At 45.4% G+C, this 18,921-nt stretch overlaps 1 protein-coding gene across 2 annotated transcripts in view; it reads left to right on the plus strand.

Annotated features, from left to right (window-relative positions):
• LOC126100850 (serine proteinase stubble-like) overlaps window positions 1-18,921 on the plus strand; it is a 363,522-nt gene that overhangs the window by 279,605 nt on the left and 64,996 nt on the right. For both annotated transcript variants that reach the window (XM_049911517.1, XM_049911518.1), the window contains exons 7-8: window positions 4,699-4,958; window positions 17,478-17,648. In XM_049911517.1, coding sequence (XP_049767474.1) covers window positions 4,699-4,958; window positions 17,478-17,648 — 431 coding nt within the window. The remainder of the gene's footprint in view (window positions 1-4,698; window positions 4,959-17,477; window positions 17,649-18,921) is intronic.

An 18,921-nucleotide genomic window follows, 5' to 3' on the forward strand; every position in this document is an offset into this window, starting at 1 on the left:
TTAAATACAGCATTACGAAACGCAATAGTTTTAATGATTCGGTACTTGATTACACAGCACGTGACACGTTACACTCCGCAGCGATGCTTTATTGTATGTCCTGCCGCTTTCTTGTCTTTAAATTTTATACAGGGTGTCTCAAACCTCTTGAGTTAGTTTTAAACAGGTGACTGTGGGTCCACAACCGATTATATTGAGGTAGCTAATCAATGGTTTGAAATGCATATTTATTGTTTGATGGACATACACAATGTACACCGTATAACAAAGTAGCTAAATAGTAACAGTTCAAGGTGACTGGCAGTGGTCGCTTTGAACAATTACTAAAAGCTATGTTCTTGTTAACTGGTATACAGTATATCTCCATAACCCTGAACTGAAGCCCATCCGAACAAGCCTCGGGAACTCCAACGGCTATCGACCGACCGCCGTGTCATCCTCAGACGACAGACGTCACTGTACACGGATTTCAACGGGCATCTGGTCAGCACACCGCTCGCCCGGCCGTTGCCAATTTTCGTGACCGGACAGCTACATCTCAATCAAGTAGCTTCTCAATTGGCCTCACTGAGTGCACTCCACTTGCCAACACCACTCCCAGACCCGACGGTAAGCCACCCAAGGGTTTGCCAATCCCGACAGTGCTCAACTTGGGTGAGCTCACGGGAACTGGTGTCACCGCCGTGGCAAGGCCATCGGCTCTATGTGCACAACACAATAAATATGCATTTCCAACCATTGGCGTCCTATCTCAATATAACTGTCCGCAGCTCGTGGTCTCGCGCTCGCTTTCTCGCTTCCCGAGCAAGGGGTCCCGAGTTCGATTCCCGGCGGGGTCAGGGATTTTTCACCTGCCTCGAGATGACTGGGTGTTTGTGTTGTCCTCATCATTTCATCATCATTCATGAATGTGGCGAGTTTGGACTGAGCAAAGGTTGGGAATTTGTACGGCCGCTGATAACCGCGCAGTTGAGCGCCCTACAAACCAAACATCAGAATCAGTACAACTGGTTGTGGACCTACTGTCCCTTGTTTCGATTTGACACAAACGGGTTAAGATAACCTGTATTGTACATATTCTTAAGTAGATAGGACTCCTTATGAATACCACTATTTTTTTAGGATAGATGATCATTCCTAAACAATGGAAACCGATCATATCATTTTATAAACTCTCAATGTAGACAAATATAGGTTATACTGAAAATTAAGATGTCATTTTCACATTCTTGACCATGTCATGCCATATAAAAATATATCGACGAAGGTTGTGCATTTGGGATTCACCATTATTTGTGGGCCATGGAACTCTTCAATCCCTGAAGTTTCGTCCAAAGCTAAGTTGGACATCTTCGCAGGTGCTCCTGGTTGTGCTGAGTCTTCCCAGTGATGAGTCGGACGTCGAAGAACGGCCTAAATAACGTGGAAAGTGGGCGTGGTCTGTATTTCACGAGATAGCAGAGATAAACCTCGTCAAGGGTAAAATATAACTATCGATCATAGTACGACAAAGATAAAAACTTCTCATAGATTCTGTAGCGCCACTGTGCATATATCGCTGAGTTTCATAGCTTCTTCTTTTCTGTTAAAATTATACCCAGAAGTGTGAATACATGGTTGAAGGAACATACACTACTGGCCATTAAAGTTGCTACACCAAGAAGAAATGCAGATGATAAACGGGTATTCATTGGACAAATATATTATACTAGAACTGACTTGTGACTACATTTTCAAACAATTTGGGTGCGTAGATTATGAGAAATCAGTACCCAGATGTTGATACGTGTGGGCATTGAGTCAAATAGAGCTTGGATGGCGTGTACAGGTACAGCTGCCCATGCAGCTTCAACACGATACCACAGTTCATCAAGAGTAGTGACTGGCGTATTGTAACGAGCCGAGTTGCTCGGACACCATTGACCAGACGTTTTCCATTGGTAAGAGATCTGGAGAATGTGCTGCAGCAGTCGAACATTTTCTGTATCCAGAAAAGCCCGTACAGGACCTGCAACATGCGCTCGTGCATTATGCTGCTGACATTTAGGGTTTCGCAGGGATCGAATGAAGGGTAGAGCCACGGGTCGTAACACATCTGAAATTTAGCGTCCACTGTTCAAAGCGCCGTCAATGCGAACAAGAGGTGACCGAGACGTATAACCAATTGCACCCTATACCATCACGCCGGATGATACGCCAGTATGGCGATGACGAATACATGCTTACAATGTGCGTTCACCGCGATGTCGCCAAACACGGATGCGACCATCATGATGCTGTAAACAGAACCTGGATTCATCCGAAAAAATGACGTTTTGCCATTCGTGCACACAAGTTCCTCGTCGTTGAGTACACCATCGCAGACGCTCCTGTCTGTGATGCAGCGTCAAGAGTAACCGCAGCCATGGTCTCTGAGCTAATAGTCCATGCTGCTGCAAACGTCGTCGAACTGTTCGTGCAGATGGCTGTTGACTTGCAAACGTCTCAGGGATCGAGACGTGACTGCACGATTCGTTACAGCCATGCGGATAAGATGCCTGTCATCTCGACTGCTAGTGATACGAGGCCATTGGCATCCAGCACGGCGTTCCGTATTATCCTCCTGAACCCACCGATTCCATATTCTGCTAACAGTCATTGGTTCTCGACCAACGCGAGCAGCAATGTCGCGATACGATAAACTACAATCGCGATAGGCTACAATCCGACCTTTATCAAAGTCGGAAACCTGATGGAACGCATTTCTTCTCCTTACACGAGGCGTCACAACAACGTTTCACCAGGCAACGCCGGTCAACTACTGTTTGTGTATGAGAAATCAGTTGGAAACTTCCTCATATCAGGACGTTGTAGGTGTCGCCACCGGCGCCAACCTTATGTGAATGCTCTGAAAAGCTAATCATTTGCATATCACAGCATCTTCTTCCTGTCGGTTAAATTACGCGTCTGTAGCACGTCATCTTCGTGGCGTAGCAATTTTAATGGCCAGTAGTGTAAAAATCTTTGCCGACTAGGGAAAACAGACAAGTCAGCCGTGGCGGAACATGCTCTTCAGTCGGAAGAAATTTTCGGAAACAAAAGTTTTATGTAGTATGACGAACTATTATCCACGGCTATATATAGAAGCCATTGAAATATATAAACATGGGCATAATTTTAACAGAAAAGAGGAAGACATGAAACTCAGTGATACATGGAAGTGGCGCTGCAGAATCGATGAGACGTTTTTATCTTCGACGTACTATGATCAATAGTTATATTTTACCCATTACAACTTTTTATGTGAACTTATCTTAGAAGCTAGATTAAGAAAAGGCAATCCTACGTTTCTAGCATTTGTAGACTTAGAGAAAGCTTTTGACAATGTAGACTGGAATACTCTGTTTCAAATTAAGAAGGTGGCAGGGGTAAAATACGGGGAGCAAAAGCCTATTTACAGTTTGTTCAGAAACAGATGGCAGTTATAGGAGTCGAGGGGCAGGAAAGGAAAGCAGTGGTTGGGAAGGGAGTGAGACAGGGTTGTAGCTTCTCCGCGATGTTATTCAATGTGTATATTGAGCAAGCCGTGAAGGAAACAAAAGAAAAATTCGGAGTAGGTATTAAAATTGATGGAAAAGAAATAAAAACTTTGAGGTTCGCCGATGACATTGTAATTCTGTCAGAGACAGCAAAGGACTTGGAAGAGCAGTTGAACGGAATGGACAGTGCATCAAAGGAGGGTACAAGATGAACATCAACAAAAACAAAACGAGGATAATGGAATGTAGTCGAATTAGATCGGGTGATGCTGAGGGAATTAGGTAAGGAAATGAGACACTTAAAGTAGTAAAAGAGTTTTGCTCTTAGGGGAACAAAATAACTGATGATGGTCGAAGTAGAGAGGATATGAAATGTAGACTGGCAATGGCAAGGAAAGCGTTTCTGAAGAAAAGAAATTTGTTTACATCGAGTATAGATTTAAGTGTCAGGAAGTCGTTTCTGAGAGTGTTTGTATGGAGTGTAGCCATGTATGGGAGTGAAACATGGACGATAAATAGTTTGGACAAGAAGAGAATAGAAGCTTTAGAAATGTGGTGCTACAGAAGAATGCTGAAGATTAGATGGGTAGATCACATAAATAATGAGTAGGTATTGAATAGAATTGGAGGGAAGAGGAGTTTGTGGCACAACTTGACTAGAGGAAGGGATCGGTTGGAAGGACATGTTCTGAGGCATCAAGGGATCACAAATTTAGTATTGGAGGTCAGCGTGGAGGGTAAAAATCGTACAGGGAGACCAAGAGATCAATACACTAAGCAGATTCAGAAGGATGTTGGTTGCAGCAGGTACTGGGAGATGAAGAAGCTTGCACAGGTTAGGGTAGCATGGAGAGCTGCATCAAACCAGTCTCAGGACTGAAGACTACATCAACAACAATGTGAAATCCATAACACGCCCACTTTCCACAGTATTTAGGCCGTTCTCTGGCGTCCGACTCGTCAGTCGGCAAGACTCAGCACAACCAGGAGAATCTCCGAAGATGTCGAACGTAGCTTTGGACGAAACGTGAGGGATACGAGAGTTCCAAGGACTACGGCCGTACAACCCGGAAGAATTCTCGGTAGCTGAAACATCCGGTCGTGAAAGCCTTCACTGTACGAACTGCAAGTGTTTGTGGGCGTGACGTGACGTGAAACGGTGCCGGGTGTGCGCCCGCAGGACGACGGCCGCCACGCCCCTGTCTTCGCGCCGGCCGGCCACCGCCGCCCCGCTGCCGTTCCACAACGTGTGGGAGGAGGGGGAGGAGGGCTCGCGGCAGCCCGCCGGCGAGGCGACGACCCGCCGCCCGGGGCCGGGCCAGAGGCCGCCGGACGCCGAGTGGATCACGCCCGACGTGGGCGCCGCGGCGCGGCCCAGGCCCACCACGCCCACCACCACGGAGGGCCGGCGCACCACGCGACAACCCCAGCACGATGACGGTTCGTATCATTACACTTCTAACATACACTGCTCGAAACAGCAAGCTGAACATGACTTTGGGTGTCTGCCATAGCCGGCCGGGGTGGCCGAGCGGTTCTAGAACGAGTATACAGAGTAAAAGGCATATTACTGTAAACAAAACTAGGTCTACTTTGCGTCTTCGGGTCGATTCCACAGTGCCAGGTTGAAACGTCCCCTTAGAAGAATTTATACAAGACTATGCTTAACCTGACACACAATATTTTTAGCGCAACGCAATCTGACTTTCAAAAATTCCTGCAAAGGAATGGCCCTGAGTAACATTAAACTATACCTTTCACAAATAACTTACCTCACAAATATCTTCATTACTCGAACTACTGCAATACAGCGAGCACCACTACTGCCAGCTAAATAAAAGATTCAAACTACGGAAGGCACTAACTACTGATAGGGATAGTTAGCAAATGAAAGATATTAATAGAGAACAAACAATGTATTTACCTTAATAGTCATAATATATATATAGCAGTTCATGACAAATTACAAAACTTCGCCATCTCTCTCCCCACATCCACCACTGCTGGCGGCTCACCTCCAACTGCGCAATGCTACGCGCTGTTAACATCCAGCTGCCCCTCTACAATGGCAGACAACAATGCAAACTAGCCACAGACTGCACACAGCACAGCCAGTGATTTTCATACAGAGAGCGCTACGTGCCGGCGGCGTTACCAATATAAGAACCTAAACAGCCTACTTACATAAAGAAAACATAAACAGCCTACTTACATAGCCCCCATGCTCCCCACAAAAAAATTTTTACAAATGGTGTTGGGCACTGGCCAATACAGATTTGAAAAAAAATTTTCACAATTACAGTAACAAAGATATAAAATGCACACACTTATTGATACAATGTTGGTCAAAAGCTAAAATTTTCTCACAGTCCATAAAGACAGTCCAGATCATTCATCATAATAGTAATTACAGATTTTTTTTCACAAAGTCTCATTAGTAAAAAAAATTGCACACAGAAGTAGTGGATTTCCATGCAGTCTTGAAGAAGTAGTGTTGTCCTTCCAACTGAAAGGCAGTGCTGACTCTTGACATGCTGACAGGTAATGGGCCACAACAGAGCAAACCCACAGCAGAGTCATTCGACGTTTTGAAGAATATTGGTAGGTAGGTCATCACAGAGCAGACCCACTGCAGTCCTGGTAGAGAGTATTGGTGGGCCACCAGAGGTGCAGACCCACTGTAGTCCTTGTAGAGATTGTGGACAGGCCCACTGTAGTCCTGGTAGAGATTGTGGTATTGGTTGGCCATCAAAGATGCAGACCCACTGTAGTCCTTGTAGAGATGGCCAGCAGCCATCTGTTGCAACTGTGCAGGTGCACAATCACCATTGAAGAGTCTTGCGGATAATATAGCAAGTCCATAAACCACCACTTGTGCACTCACAAAAAAATTTTTTGAATTGTCCTTAGAACCAGCAATGCTGTTATCCAGTCCCTTGCTGAATTCCAGCTGCCCCTCTACAATGGCAGACAACAATGCAAACTAGCCACAGACTGCACACAGCACAGCCAGTGATTTTCATACAGAGAGCGCTACGTGGCGGCGGCGTTACCAATATAAGAACCTAAACAGCCTACTTACATAAAGAAAACATAAACAGCCTACTTACAAGGTCTTGTAGGTGATGACATCTCGGTCGGCAAAAGATTCTAGTCCAGGTAACGATGCGTTCTCACAGCGGACAACTGCGAGTGTAAACCACCCACTGCCAGCTGCTCCAGTTGCTCAAGGATGCAACAATTTGAAAAAAATTAATAAAGCACTGCCCGCTGGGCGCCTAGACGGCCGGTTACGCAACCCGCTTGGCTCGGCGCTAGGCAGGCGCACCAGCAGACGCGCGCTCGTAGTACAGCCAGAGCGCGCGTACGCTACATTGCGCTCTCGCTGGTGCGCGCAGCGTCTAAGTCCGTTATCAGCGCGTTACGTAACGAAGGTCACGCGTTCTCTATATAAGCGGGCAGTGCACGCCAGCGGAAGCTGCCGCGCCTGTATTCCCACGTCCCACCCGGTCTCCATCTCTCCACCCTCCTTACCCTCTCCCAAGGTGGCTTCCGCCAGCTCCCCCTCCCTGATGATGTCCCGCTCCCCTCCATCTACCCCTCCTATCAACTGTGATCCTCCCCCCCCCAATTCCTGTGTCCTTTCCTTTAGGCACCTTCCCTCCCTTCTCTTTCCTTTTCCCCCGTCCCCTTCCTCCACCCCTCTTCCTCTGGGCTTCCCCTCCCCCTTCCTCCCTTCCCCCTATCTCCCCCACCCATGGCATCTCTGCTCTCCCCTCTCCCTCTCCCACCCCCCCCCTCCTTCTCTCTTGGCAGGTCCCCGGACTCGCACACGGTTAGTGAACATTCGCGCACCGGTGATCAACGCCTCGTGTTTCTGCGTGTGCCGCCGTTTTGTGCTTAAGTGGTTCAGTGTTATTCGTTTTGTGCACCTACATTCACGTGTGACAGTTTTCGTCTATGTATGTGTCCAAGTGCCTGAACAAATTTTATCTTGGACTCTACGCCCGTGAACGGTTCCATGTATTTTAAAAAGTGTTTGTCTCCGTTTATATGTCCACCATATTTTTTTCTCTAATTGTCTTCATTTGTATCTTTTGTGTTTCTCTGAGGCCAAAGAGCGGCGTAGTATGCTACTGGTGGCCTGCCTGTAAACAGGTTTAAAAATAACAATATGGAAAAAAAATAACAGCCAGCGAAATCATTCCGCTGTGAGCTCTATCTGCAACAGCATTGAAGCACTATGCCTCGTCGACGTGTGTATCGTCATCGCCGCCACCGCATGCCAGTTTACAAACACATAATTAGCCTGGAAAGTAAACTTGGAGGAAATGGCACTACACAGTCTGTTATTCTTAATGGACCTATTTTTTTTTCGTGGATGTCAACTTAATTCTTCACTCGAACTCGCAACTGGGGCAGCTGGCAGTGGGTGGTTTACACTCGCAATTGTCTGCTGTGAGAACGCATCGTTACCTGGACTAGAATCTTTTGCCGACCGAGATGTCATCGCCTATAAGACCTGGCACTGTGGAATCGACCCGAAGACGCAAAGTAGACCTAGTTTTGTTTATAGTAATATGCCTTTTACTCTGTATACTCGTTCTTGTAGGAAAGTTTCTAATGATGAGAAAATACATGTATGCATGAAAGGACTTGGTGTACTTGTTGAAAATGTTACTCTAACTGGTGATATTACTTTCTATTATAAATATTAATAAAGTGTTATCCTTGGCTCCTGTAATTGGGGGCGTCAGCCGAGAACCACTAGATGTACATCAGGTTCGAATCCTGCCTCGGGCATGGATGTGTGTGATGTCCATAGGTTAGTTAGGTTTAAGTAGTTCTAAGTTCTAGGGGACTGATGACCTCATAAGTTAAGTCCCATAGTGCTCAGAGCCATTTGAACCATTTTTGTCTCCATTGCGCAGTACATTGAGGGATCCTCCTAATCACATGGCGGACCTACTTTTGCCCGGCGTAGTGGAGCAGCATGACGTGGGATAGCGTCAAGAAGTCGTTGGAAGTCTCCTGCAGAAATACTGACCCATACTGCCTCTATAGCCGACAACGACTGCGAAACGCTCATGCACCATAAATGTTGGATCGGATTCATGTAGGGAGAACTGGATGGCCAACTCATTCACTCGACTTGTCCAGAATGTTCTTCACATCAATGGCGAACAACTGTGTCCCTGTCACATGGCTCACTAAAGTGAAGTCCATGTATGCCTACAAATGGTCTCAAAGTGGTCAGTCATAACCACTCCCACTCAGTCAGTTCTGTTGGTCCAGAGGACACAGTCCATTCCCTGTAAACGCAGCCCACACCATTATGAAGCCACCACCAGGCTGCACAGTACCTTGTCGACAGCCTAGGTCCATGGCTTCGTGTGGTCTGCGCCACACTCGAACCCTACCGTCAGCTCTTTGATATGGTCCTACTCAAGTCTGGATTTATCGTTAAGTAGGAGTTGGAGTGAGAGAGCTAGGCCAAATTCCGGAGGGTCGAACAGTACAGGCTCCAACAGAGATAGCCAGTGGCGCGTCTCAGAATGGGCAACCCAAATTCGCGCCCAAGTTACAGGGTACAGGATCACGGCTGGGTGCAGAACATCAGAAACCAATGTTGGCCCCGCAATGATCATAAATACGGATGTTTCTTGTCTTCCCAAACCTTAAGTCGGAAGAATGTATATAAAAGTATATAGTACCAAAACTATGGTCACTACGCAATGAAACCAACAACCGGGGCACAATTCTCAATAACGATAGGTTAATTCTCAGACCTGCTACTATATATATATATATATATATATATATATATATATATATATATATGATTCAAACAGTACATATGTACATAAAAATAGAAAAATGTAGTCAACCAAGCAACAAGCCCAGAACACTACAGCTGACCACCGTAAGCTACCACGTAAATCTGCTGTGGGTAAGACTACTAAATGCCCAGAATTATTTTACCTTTTAAATATTAACAGACATAGATAAAGGACTACAACAAGATAATCGCCGAAGACACAAGTAGCAGGTGTTACTGACAACAGTAATACTTAGTCGCCAGACCTGCTGCGACCCAGTATATACATACATTAAAAATAAGAAAGTTTAAACAGCAATATACATATACAACTAGAACTATGTTATCTTGCTGACAACGCTAATAATCAGTCGCCAGACCTGCTGCTACCCAACATACACATACATTGTTGTTGTTGTGGTCTTCAATCCTGAGACTGGTTTGATGCAGCTCTCCATGCTACTCTATCCTGTGCAAGCTTCATCTCCAAGTACCTACTGCAACCTACATCCTTCTGAATCGGCTTGGTGTATTCGTCTCTTGGTCTCACTCTACGATTTTTACCCTCCACGCTGGCCTCCAATACTAAATTCGTGATCCCTTGATGCCTCAGAACATGTCCTACCAACCGATCCCTTCTTCTGGTCAAGTTGTGCCAAAAACTTCTCTTCTCCCCAATCCTATTCAACACCTCCTCATTAGTTAAGTGATCTACCCATCTAATCTTCAGCATTCTTCTGCAGCACCACATTTCGAAAGCTTCTATTCTCTTCTTGTCTAAACTATTTATCGTCAATGTTTCACTTCCATACATGGCTACACTCCATACAAATACTTTCAGAAACGACTTCCTGACACTTAAATCTATACTCGATTTAACAAATTTCTCTTCTTCAGAAACGCTTTCCTTCCCATTGCCAGTCTACATTTTATATCCTCTCTACTTCGACCATCATCAGTTATTTCGCTCCCCAAATAGCAAAACTCCTTTACTACTTTAAGTGTCTCATTTCCTAATCTAATACCCACAACATCACCCGACTTAATTCGACTACATTCCATTATCCTCGTTTTGTTTTTGTTGATGTTCATCTTATATCCTCCCTTCAAGACACCATTCATTCCGTTCAACTGCTCTTCCAAGTCCTTTGCTGTCTCTGACAGAATTACAATGTCATCCGCGAACCTCAAAGTTTTTATTTCTTCTCCATGGATTTTAATACCTCCACCGAATTTTTCTTTTGTTTCCTTCACTGCTTGCTTAATATACAGATTGAATAACATCGGGTAGAGGCTACAACCCTGTCTCACTCCCTTCCAAACCACTGCTTCCCTTTCATGCCCCTCGACTCTTATAACTGCCATTTGGTTTCTATACAAATTGTAAATAGGCTTTCGCTCCCTATATTTTACCCCTGCCACATTCAGAATTTGAAAGAGCGTATTCCAGTCAACATTGTCAAAAGCTTTCTCTAAGACTACAAATGCTAGAAACGTAGGTTTGCCTTTCCTTAATCTAGCTTCTAAGATACGCCGTAGGTCAGTATTGCCTCACGTGTTCCAATATTTCTACGGAATCCAAACTGATCTTCCCCAAGGTCGGCTTCTACTAGATTTCCATTCGTTTGTAAAGAATTCGCGTTAGTATTTTGCAGCCGTGAGTTATTAAACTGATAGCTCCGTAATTTTCACATCTGTCAACACCTGCTTTCTTTGGGATTGGAATTATTATATTCTTCTTGAAGTCTGAGGGTATTTCGCCTGTCTCATACGTCTTGCTCACCATATGGTAGAGTTTTGTCAGGACTGGCTCTCCCAAGGCCGACAGTAGTTCTAATGGAATGTTGTCTACTCCCGGGGCCTTGTTTCGACTCAGGTCTTTCAGTGCTCTGTCAAGCTCTTCACGCAGTATCATATCTCCCATTTCATCTTCATCTACATCCTCTTCCATTTCCATAATATTGTCCTCAAGTACATCGCCCTTGTATAGACCCTCTATATACTCCTTCCACCTTTCGGCTTTCCCTTCTTTGCTTAGAACTGGGTTTCCCTCAAAGCTCTTGATATTCATGCAAGTGGTTCTCCTTTCTCCAAAGGTCTCTTTAATTTTTCTGTAGGCTGTATCTATCTTACCCCTAGTGAGATAAGCCTCTGCATCCTTACATTTTTCATCTAGCCATCCCTGCTTAGCCATTTTGCACTTCCTGTAGATTTCATTTTTGAGACGTTTGTATTCCTTTTTGCCTGCTTCACTTATTGCATTTTTATATTTTCTCCTTTCATCAATCAAATTCAATAGTTCTTCTGTTACCCAAGGGTTTCTACTAACCCTTGTCTTCTTACCTATTTGACTCTCTGCTGCCTTCACATTTCATCCCTCAAAGCTACCCATTCCTCTTCTACTGTATTTTTTCCCCCATTCCCGTCAATTGTTCCCTTATGCTCTCCCTGAAACTCCGTACAACCTCTGGTTGAGTCAGTTTATCCAGGTCCCATCTCCTTAAATTCCCACCTTTTTGCAGTTTCTTTTGTTTCAATCGACAGTTCATAACCAATAGATTGTGATCAGAGTCCACATCTGCCCCTGGAAATGTCTTACAATTTAAAACCTGGTTCCAAAACCTCTGTCTTACCATTATATAATCTATCTGAAACGTTCTACACTCCTGGAAATTGAAGTAAGAACACCGTGAATTCATTGTCCCAGGAAGGGGAAACTTTATTGACACATTCCTGGGGTCAGATACATCACATGATCACACTGACAGAACCACAGGCACATAGACACAGGCAACAGAGCATGCACAATGTCGGCACTAGTACAGTGTATATCCACCTTTCGCAGCAATACAGGCTGCTATTCTCCCATGGACACGATCGTAGAGATGCTGGATGTAGTCCTGTGGAACGGCTTGCCATGCCATTTCCACCTGGCGCCTCAGTTGGACCAGCGTTCGTGCTGGACGTGCAGACCGCGTGAGACGACGCTTCATCCAGTCCCAAACATGCTCAGTGGGGGACAGATCCGGAGATCTTGCTGGCCAGGGTAGTTGACTTACACCTTCTAGAGCACGTTGGGTGGCACGGGATACATGCGGACGTGCATTGTCCTGTTGGAACAGCAAGTTCCCTTGCCGGTCTAGGAATGGTAGAACGATGGGTTCGATGACGGTTTGGATGTACCGTGCACTATTCAGTGTCCCCTCGACGATCACCAGTGGTGTACGGCCAGTGTAGGAGATCGCTCCCCACACCATGATGCCGGGTGTTGGCCCTGTGTGCCTCGGTCGTATGCAGTCCTGATTGTGGCGCTCACCTGCACGGCGCCAAACACGCATACGACCATCATTGGCACCAAGGCAGAAGCGACTCTCATCGCTGAAGACGACACGTCTCCATTCGTCCCTCCATTCACGCCTGTCGCGACACCACTAGAGGCGGGCTGCACGATGTTGGGGCGTGAGCGGAAGACGGCCTAACGGTGTGCGGGACCGTAGCCCAGCTTCATGGAGACGGTTGCGAATGGTCCTCGCCGATACCCCAGGAGCAACAGTGTCCCTAATTTGCTGGGAAGTGGCGGTGCGGTCCCCTACGGCACTGCGTAGGATCCTGCGGTCTTGGCGTGCATCCGTGCGTCGCTGCGGTCCGGTCCCAGGTCGACGGGCACGTGCACCTTCCGCCGACCACTGGCGACAACATCGATGTACTGTGGAGACATCACGCCCCACATGTTGAGCAATTCGGCCGTACGTCCACCCGGCCTCCCGCATGCCCACTATACGCCCTCGCTCAAAGTCCGTCAACTGCACATACGGTTCACGTCCACGCTGTCGCGGCATGCTACCAGTGTTAAAGACTGCGATGGAGCTCCGTATTCCACGGCAAACTGGCTGACACTGACGGCGGCGGTGCACAAATGCTGCGCAGCTAGCGCCATTCGACGGCCAACACCGCGGTTCCTGGTGTGTCCGCTGAGCCGTGCGTGTGATCATTGCTTGTACAGCCCTCTCGCAGTGTCCGGAGCAAGTATGGTGGGTCTGACACACCGGTGTCAATGTGTTCTTTTTTCCATTTCCAGGAGTGTAGTATCTCCATGGTTCTGCCACGTATACAACCTTCTTTCATGATTCTTCATCCAACGAATCCTACTCCCGCTATACCACTTTCTGCTGCTGTTGATATTACCATATTTCTAGATTAAGGCCTTTCATTTTTCTTTTAAGATTTCTAGCTCCCCTATCACGTCCAGCCTTCTGACATTCCACGCTCCGATTCGTAGAACGTTATCCTTTCGTTGGTTATTCAATCAGGGAGCGAAAGGGTATTTACAATATGTACAGAAACCAGATGGCAGTTATAGGAGTCGAGGGGCACGAGAGGGAAGCAGTGACTGGTAAGGGAGTGAGACAGGGTTGTAGCATATCCCCGATATTATTCAATTTGTATATTAAGCAAGCAGTAAAGGAAACAAAAGAAAAATTCGGGGTAGGAGTTAAAATCCATGGAGAAGAAATAAAAACTCTGAGATTTGCCGATGACATTGTAATTCTGTGGAATTTAGTCGAATTAAATCAGGTGTTGCAGAGGGAATTAGATTAGTAATTGAGACAATTAAGGCCAGCCGGTGTGGCCGTGCGGTTCTAAGCGCTTCAGTTTGGAACCGCGTGACCGCTACGGTCGCAGGTTCGAATCCTGCCTCGGGCATGGATGTGTGTGATGTCCTTAGGTTAGTTAGGTTTAAGTAGTTCTAAGTCCTAGGGGGCTGATGACCTCAGAAGTTAAGTCCCAAAGTGCTCAGAGCCATTTGAAACATTTGAGACAATTAAAGTAGTAAATGAGTTTCGCTATTTGGGGATGAAAATAACTGATGATGGTCGAAGTAGAGAGGATATAAAATGCAGACTGGCAATGGCAAGGAAAGCGTTTCTGAAGAAGAGAAATTTGTTAACATCGAGTATAGATTTAAGTTTCCAGAAGTAGTTTCTGAGGGTATTTGTATGGAGTTTAGCCATGTATGGAAGTGAAACGTGGACGATAAACAGTTTACACAAGGAGAGAATAGAAGGTTTCAAATGTGGTCCTACAGAAGATTTCTGAATATTAGATGGGTAGATCATATAACTAATGAGGGGGTATTGAACAGAAATGAAGAGAAGGGAAATTTGTAGCACAACTTGACTGGAAGAAGGAATCGGTTGGTGGGACATGTTCTGGGGCGTCAAGGGATCACCAATTTAGTATTTGAGGGCAGTGTGAAGGGTAAAAATCGTAGAGGGAGACATATGAATACACTAAGGTTGTAGTAGGCACTGAGAGATGAAGAAGCTTGCACAGGATAGAGTAGCTTGGGGAACTGCAACAAACCAGTCTCTGGACTGAAGACCACAACAACAATAACAATTCTGAAGTCCTAAAATGCATTAATAATCGCTCAAAATCGTTTCTTATCTTGACTGGATGAACCTACTGCCTCTTATTTGTTCGACGTTTCCTTGGGCGTCTATAGAGGACCTGCCAAGCTAGCAATCATTGCACTCGTTTACTTAATTGTATGTCAAATGATGGACGAAGTTATGAAATTCTGCTACCTTTGAAGAAAAATAACACGTAAGACGTAAAAGCAGACTAGTATAGGCAGTGAGAGAATTCCTGGCCAAGAGAATTCTGCTAGTTTCAAACATCGGCCTTAATGTGAGAAAGAAATTTATGAGAATGCACGTTTGGAGCTCAGCATTGCAAGGTAGTGACGGATGGACTGTAGGAAATCGAGAAAAGAAAAAAAAGGAAAGAAACGAAGCATAGCGTTTGAGATGTAGCGCTATAGAAGAAATCTGAAAATTAATAGTACTGATAAAGAATGAGGAGGTTCTCCTTATAATCGGCGAAGAGAGGTGTTTTATGACGGCTCCCCAAACCCAAGGTCCTCGGCGGTACTTTTGGGGCAGTCTCCACAAATTGTATAAAGCGTGGGTAGTGACCAGGATGTCTGTTGGCCGAAAAATAATCAATGACAAGAATTGCGCCAGCTAGAATGGAGAGATACCTTATCTTTATTTCTGACGAAACGTGCACCAGCAGTACAAGTCCAAGTAATATCCAAGAGTAATCCGTGTACTGAGCCTAGTCGAATACAGTAGCAAATATCACACTGCAATGGCTCCGCTATAAACTCCACGAAAGGCTAGCAACAGACAATCGACAACAGACTGTCCGTCTCGGGGCCAGCGCTCCTCCTTATACGCAAAAGGCAGAGGGCGCTGCGGACCCGAGCTCAGCCATGGCGCGACCTCTTCCGTCGGCGGTAACGCCCCGAGACGCCGACGGCCGCGACAGGAACTGTGGACAGCGATGTCACGGTCACGGCGCGCGTGCGCGAGTTGGTTGGTTGGTTGGTTGGTTGGTTGGATCCGTGGATACAACAAGGAGGACACGGAAAGCACAGAAACGAACAGGGTGCAAGTGCTGCTTTGACAGGAAGAGATTGCGACCTGAGGGAACTCGTGGCCGTCTGCAGCAAACAAATCAGAGGCCTGATTACTTAAAAAATAATAATAATAATAATTAGTAAACTTTAAGAAAACGTGCAAATAAATGCGAAAGACTAACGTGCTCCTTTTGCGACAGCAGCGTCCGCCCGGCAGCCGAGTAAAGGCCTGTTTGAACGAGCAAACTTGTTTGTCAGATTCGTTGTTTCCTATCCACGTGTTTGGCCAAACAAGAGCGTGACGTACAAAATCTGTCAAATGTAACCTCACTTTTGAAGCAGCTGTCCGCTGTCGGGAAGTATTTTGCCACTGATGAGAACGACTACCAATGCATACAAAGCATTTACTGCATTGACTTGAGCACTGTGAAAAAAAAATAAAAATAAAAAACAAGCAAGACACTAGTCCAGGGAATGGTAATCATACTAATCTAATGAAAGTTCATCAAAGTACCATAACGTGGCAACATGTACAGTGTCCGTGGAAGAACTGGAGAGCTTCGTTCCTTTTTTATTTTTTATTTTTTTAATTGCACTCCTGCGTGCATGTTGTGTGTGGAACATTTATTCTGTTCTTTCGTCTTATTGCATAATATGTGGCTGAAGAAAACGCAACACCTCTGCCATTTTGATAATACATATAGGCCGATTCTTTTCATCGCAAATTCCAGAATTGTGGAAACTCATGGTGTAAGTAGGGTGTTAGGTTTTTGTGTTGGTAACGTCACGTAGCGCTCTGTATGAAAATGACTGACTGTGCTGTGTGCAGTCTGTGGCTGGTTTGGAATGTTGGAATATTTACCATTGTAGTGTTGGGCAGTTGGATGTGAACAGCGCGTAGCGCTGCGCAGTTGGAGGTGAGCCGCCAGCAGTGGTGGATGTCTGGAGAGAGATGGCAGAATTTTAAGAGCGGACGATCTGGACGTGTGTATGCCAGAAAGAGTAAATTTGTAATACTGGATATTATGACTTTTGAACACTATTAAGGTAAATAAATTGTTTGTTCTCTATCAAAATCTTTCATTTGCTGACTATGCCTATCAGTAGTTGGTGGCTTCAGTAGTTTGAATCTTTTATTTAGCTGCCAGTATAGCGCTCGCTGTATTGCAGTAGTTTGAGAACGAAGATTTTTGTGAGGTAAGTGATTCATGAAAAGTATAGGTTATTGTTAGTCAGGGCCATTCTTTTGTAGGGATTATTGAAAGTCAGATTGCGTTGCCCTAAAAAAGTATTGTGTGTCAGTTTAGTGATGATGAGAATAAGTAAAGAGAGATATGTCTGAGTACGTTCAGTTTTGCTCAGCTGTTTGAAAATCAAATAACGTAAGGGGTTTGTCAGCACAGTAATTAATTAATTTTTCTAAGAGGACTTTTCAATGGTACAGTGAGAAATACTCTTTCTAGCTAAACATACGCTCCTAAACATCAGCACTAGCAATGAGCATCATCTTGTGAAATTTTACATCAATCAGAGTTTCTCTGTGACATGTCAAACATCGACTGTTTGACAAACAGGTCAAACAAAGCCAAATATTTCACAGACCTAGTGAAGTTTGACAAACTGTTTGCCAATTTACACGGGCCTGCAGCGTGAAACAATCCTAAACAAAGTCCGCGCCTGCGTGGTAAACGTGGCTCGCTTCCGCCGTGTGGTGCAGGCTCGGTGCGCTGCGGCACGGTGACGACGCAGGCGACGCCGCTGGTGACGAACGGTCAGCGCACGACGCGCGGCCAGTGGCCGTGGCACGCGGCGCTCTACCAGTCCAAGAACATCGACCTCAGCTACAAGTGCGGCGGCTCCCTCATCAGCCGCAGCACCGTCGTCACAGGTACGCCAAACGTTTGTAGCAGAAACTCAGAAAAAAAATATTACATGCAGTATAACTGTTACAAACTTTCAAAATACTCTTCACAAGCACTTACACATTTTTCCACCTCTAAAACCACTTCAAAAATGTCAGTCCCCGCTTCTTTAGGAAAGTCACAGAGCACTAATGTATGCCGAGATACACTCTAACATTCTGCGTGGTGTCTGTTTGTTCTGCCGGCCGGTGTGGCCGTGCGGTTAAAGGCGCTTCAGTCTGGAACCGCGTGACCGCTACGGTCGCAGGTTCGAATCCTGCCCCGGGCATGGATGTGTGTGATATCCTTAGGTTAGTTAGGTTTAATTAGTTCTAAGTTCTAGGCGACTGATGACCTCAGAAGTTAAGTCGCATAGTGCTCAGAGCCATTTAAACCAATTTTTTTTTGTTTGTTCTAAGTCGTGTCTCCCTACCACTTTCGCGCAGCGACGCTCTGAGCGTGTTTTTTTTTTTTTTGGGGGGGGGGGGGGGGGGGGAATTGACTAGTTTGAACCTGGACCTGCTGCTGGTAAGGAGACGCCAGACCACACATGACATGTAGAGTTCAGAAGAGTTCAGTGAGACTAGCGATGATATAACCAAATACTTAATGATTTCAGCGTCAGTTCCACTGCACTCCCTATAAAAGAATCTTAATACTAACTACATTTACTGGAAGGGGTTCAAGGCTTTCCTATTTTTAGTTAGCTGGTAAAATAACGTCGAAAAAGCAGTTAAGTTTACCATTGGATATTTTATTCTACTCACAAAACATTGCTTATAAATTGCACTATTAATAAAAGCAAATATTTTAATACAGGATGATAAAAACCAACTGCGTTCAACAAAAATGTGAACAAATATTCCCTGAATGGGTTTCCAAGTTCTACAATGGATCGAAGGATGACCTATGACGTATCACATCTATAATCTACGTTACATTAAATTTCATAAAAGAGTACCCGTGGTCTAGGGAGCCGGCACGGTAGCTCAGCGTGTTCGGTCAGAGCGTTAGCTGCCCTCTGTAATAAAAAAAACTGAGTTACTCGATCAACAACGAACTTAAACGGATGTCTTACGACGTCCGCCCCGAGCAGATTCAACGAACAAAAGCGAACAAAATGAGAATAAAAAAATGGGGTAGCGTCTTTGATTCATAATCAAAACGTCTTCGGTCCCGGGTTCGATCCCCGCCACTGCCTAAATTTTGATAAATAATCAGCATTGGCGGCCGAAGACTTCCGGCATAAGAAGTCAGCCT

The sequence above is a fragment of the Schistocerca cancellata genome, chromosome 9 (genome assembly GCF_023864275.1).
Source record: "Schistocerca cancellata isolate TAMUIC-IGC-003103 chromosome 9, iqSchCanc2.1, whole genome shotgun sequence".
Taxonomy (NCBI): Eukaryota; Metazoa; Arthropoda; class Insecta; order Orthoptera; family Acrididae; genus Schistocerca; species Schistocerca cancellata.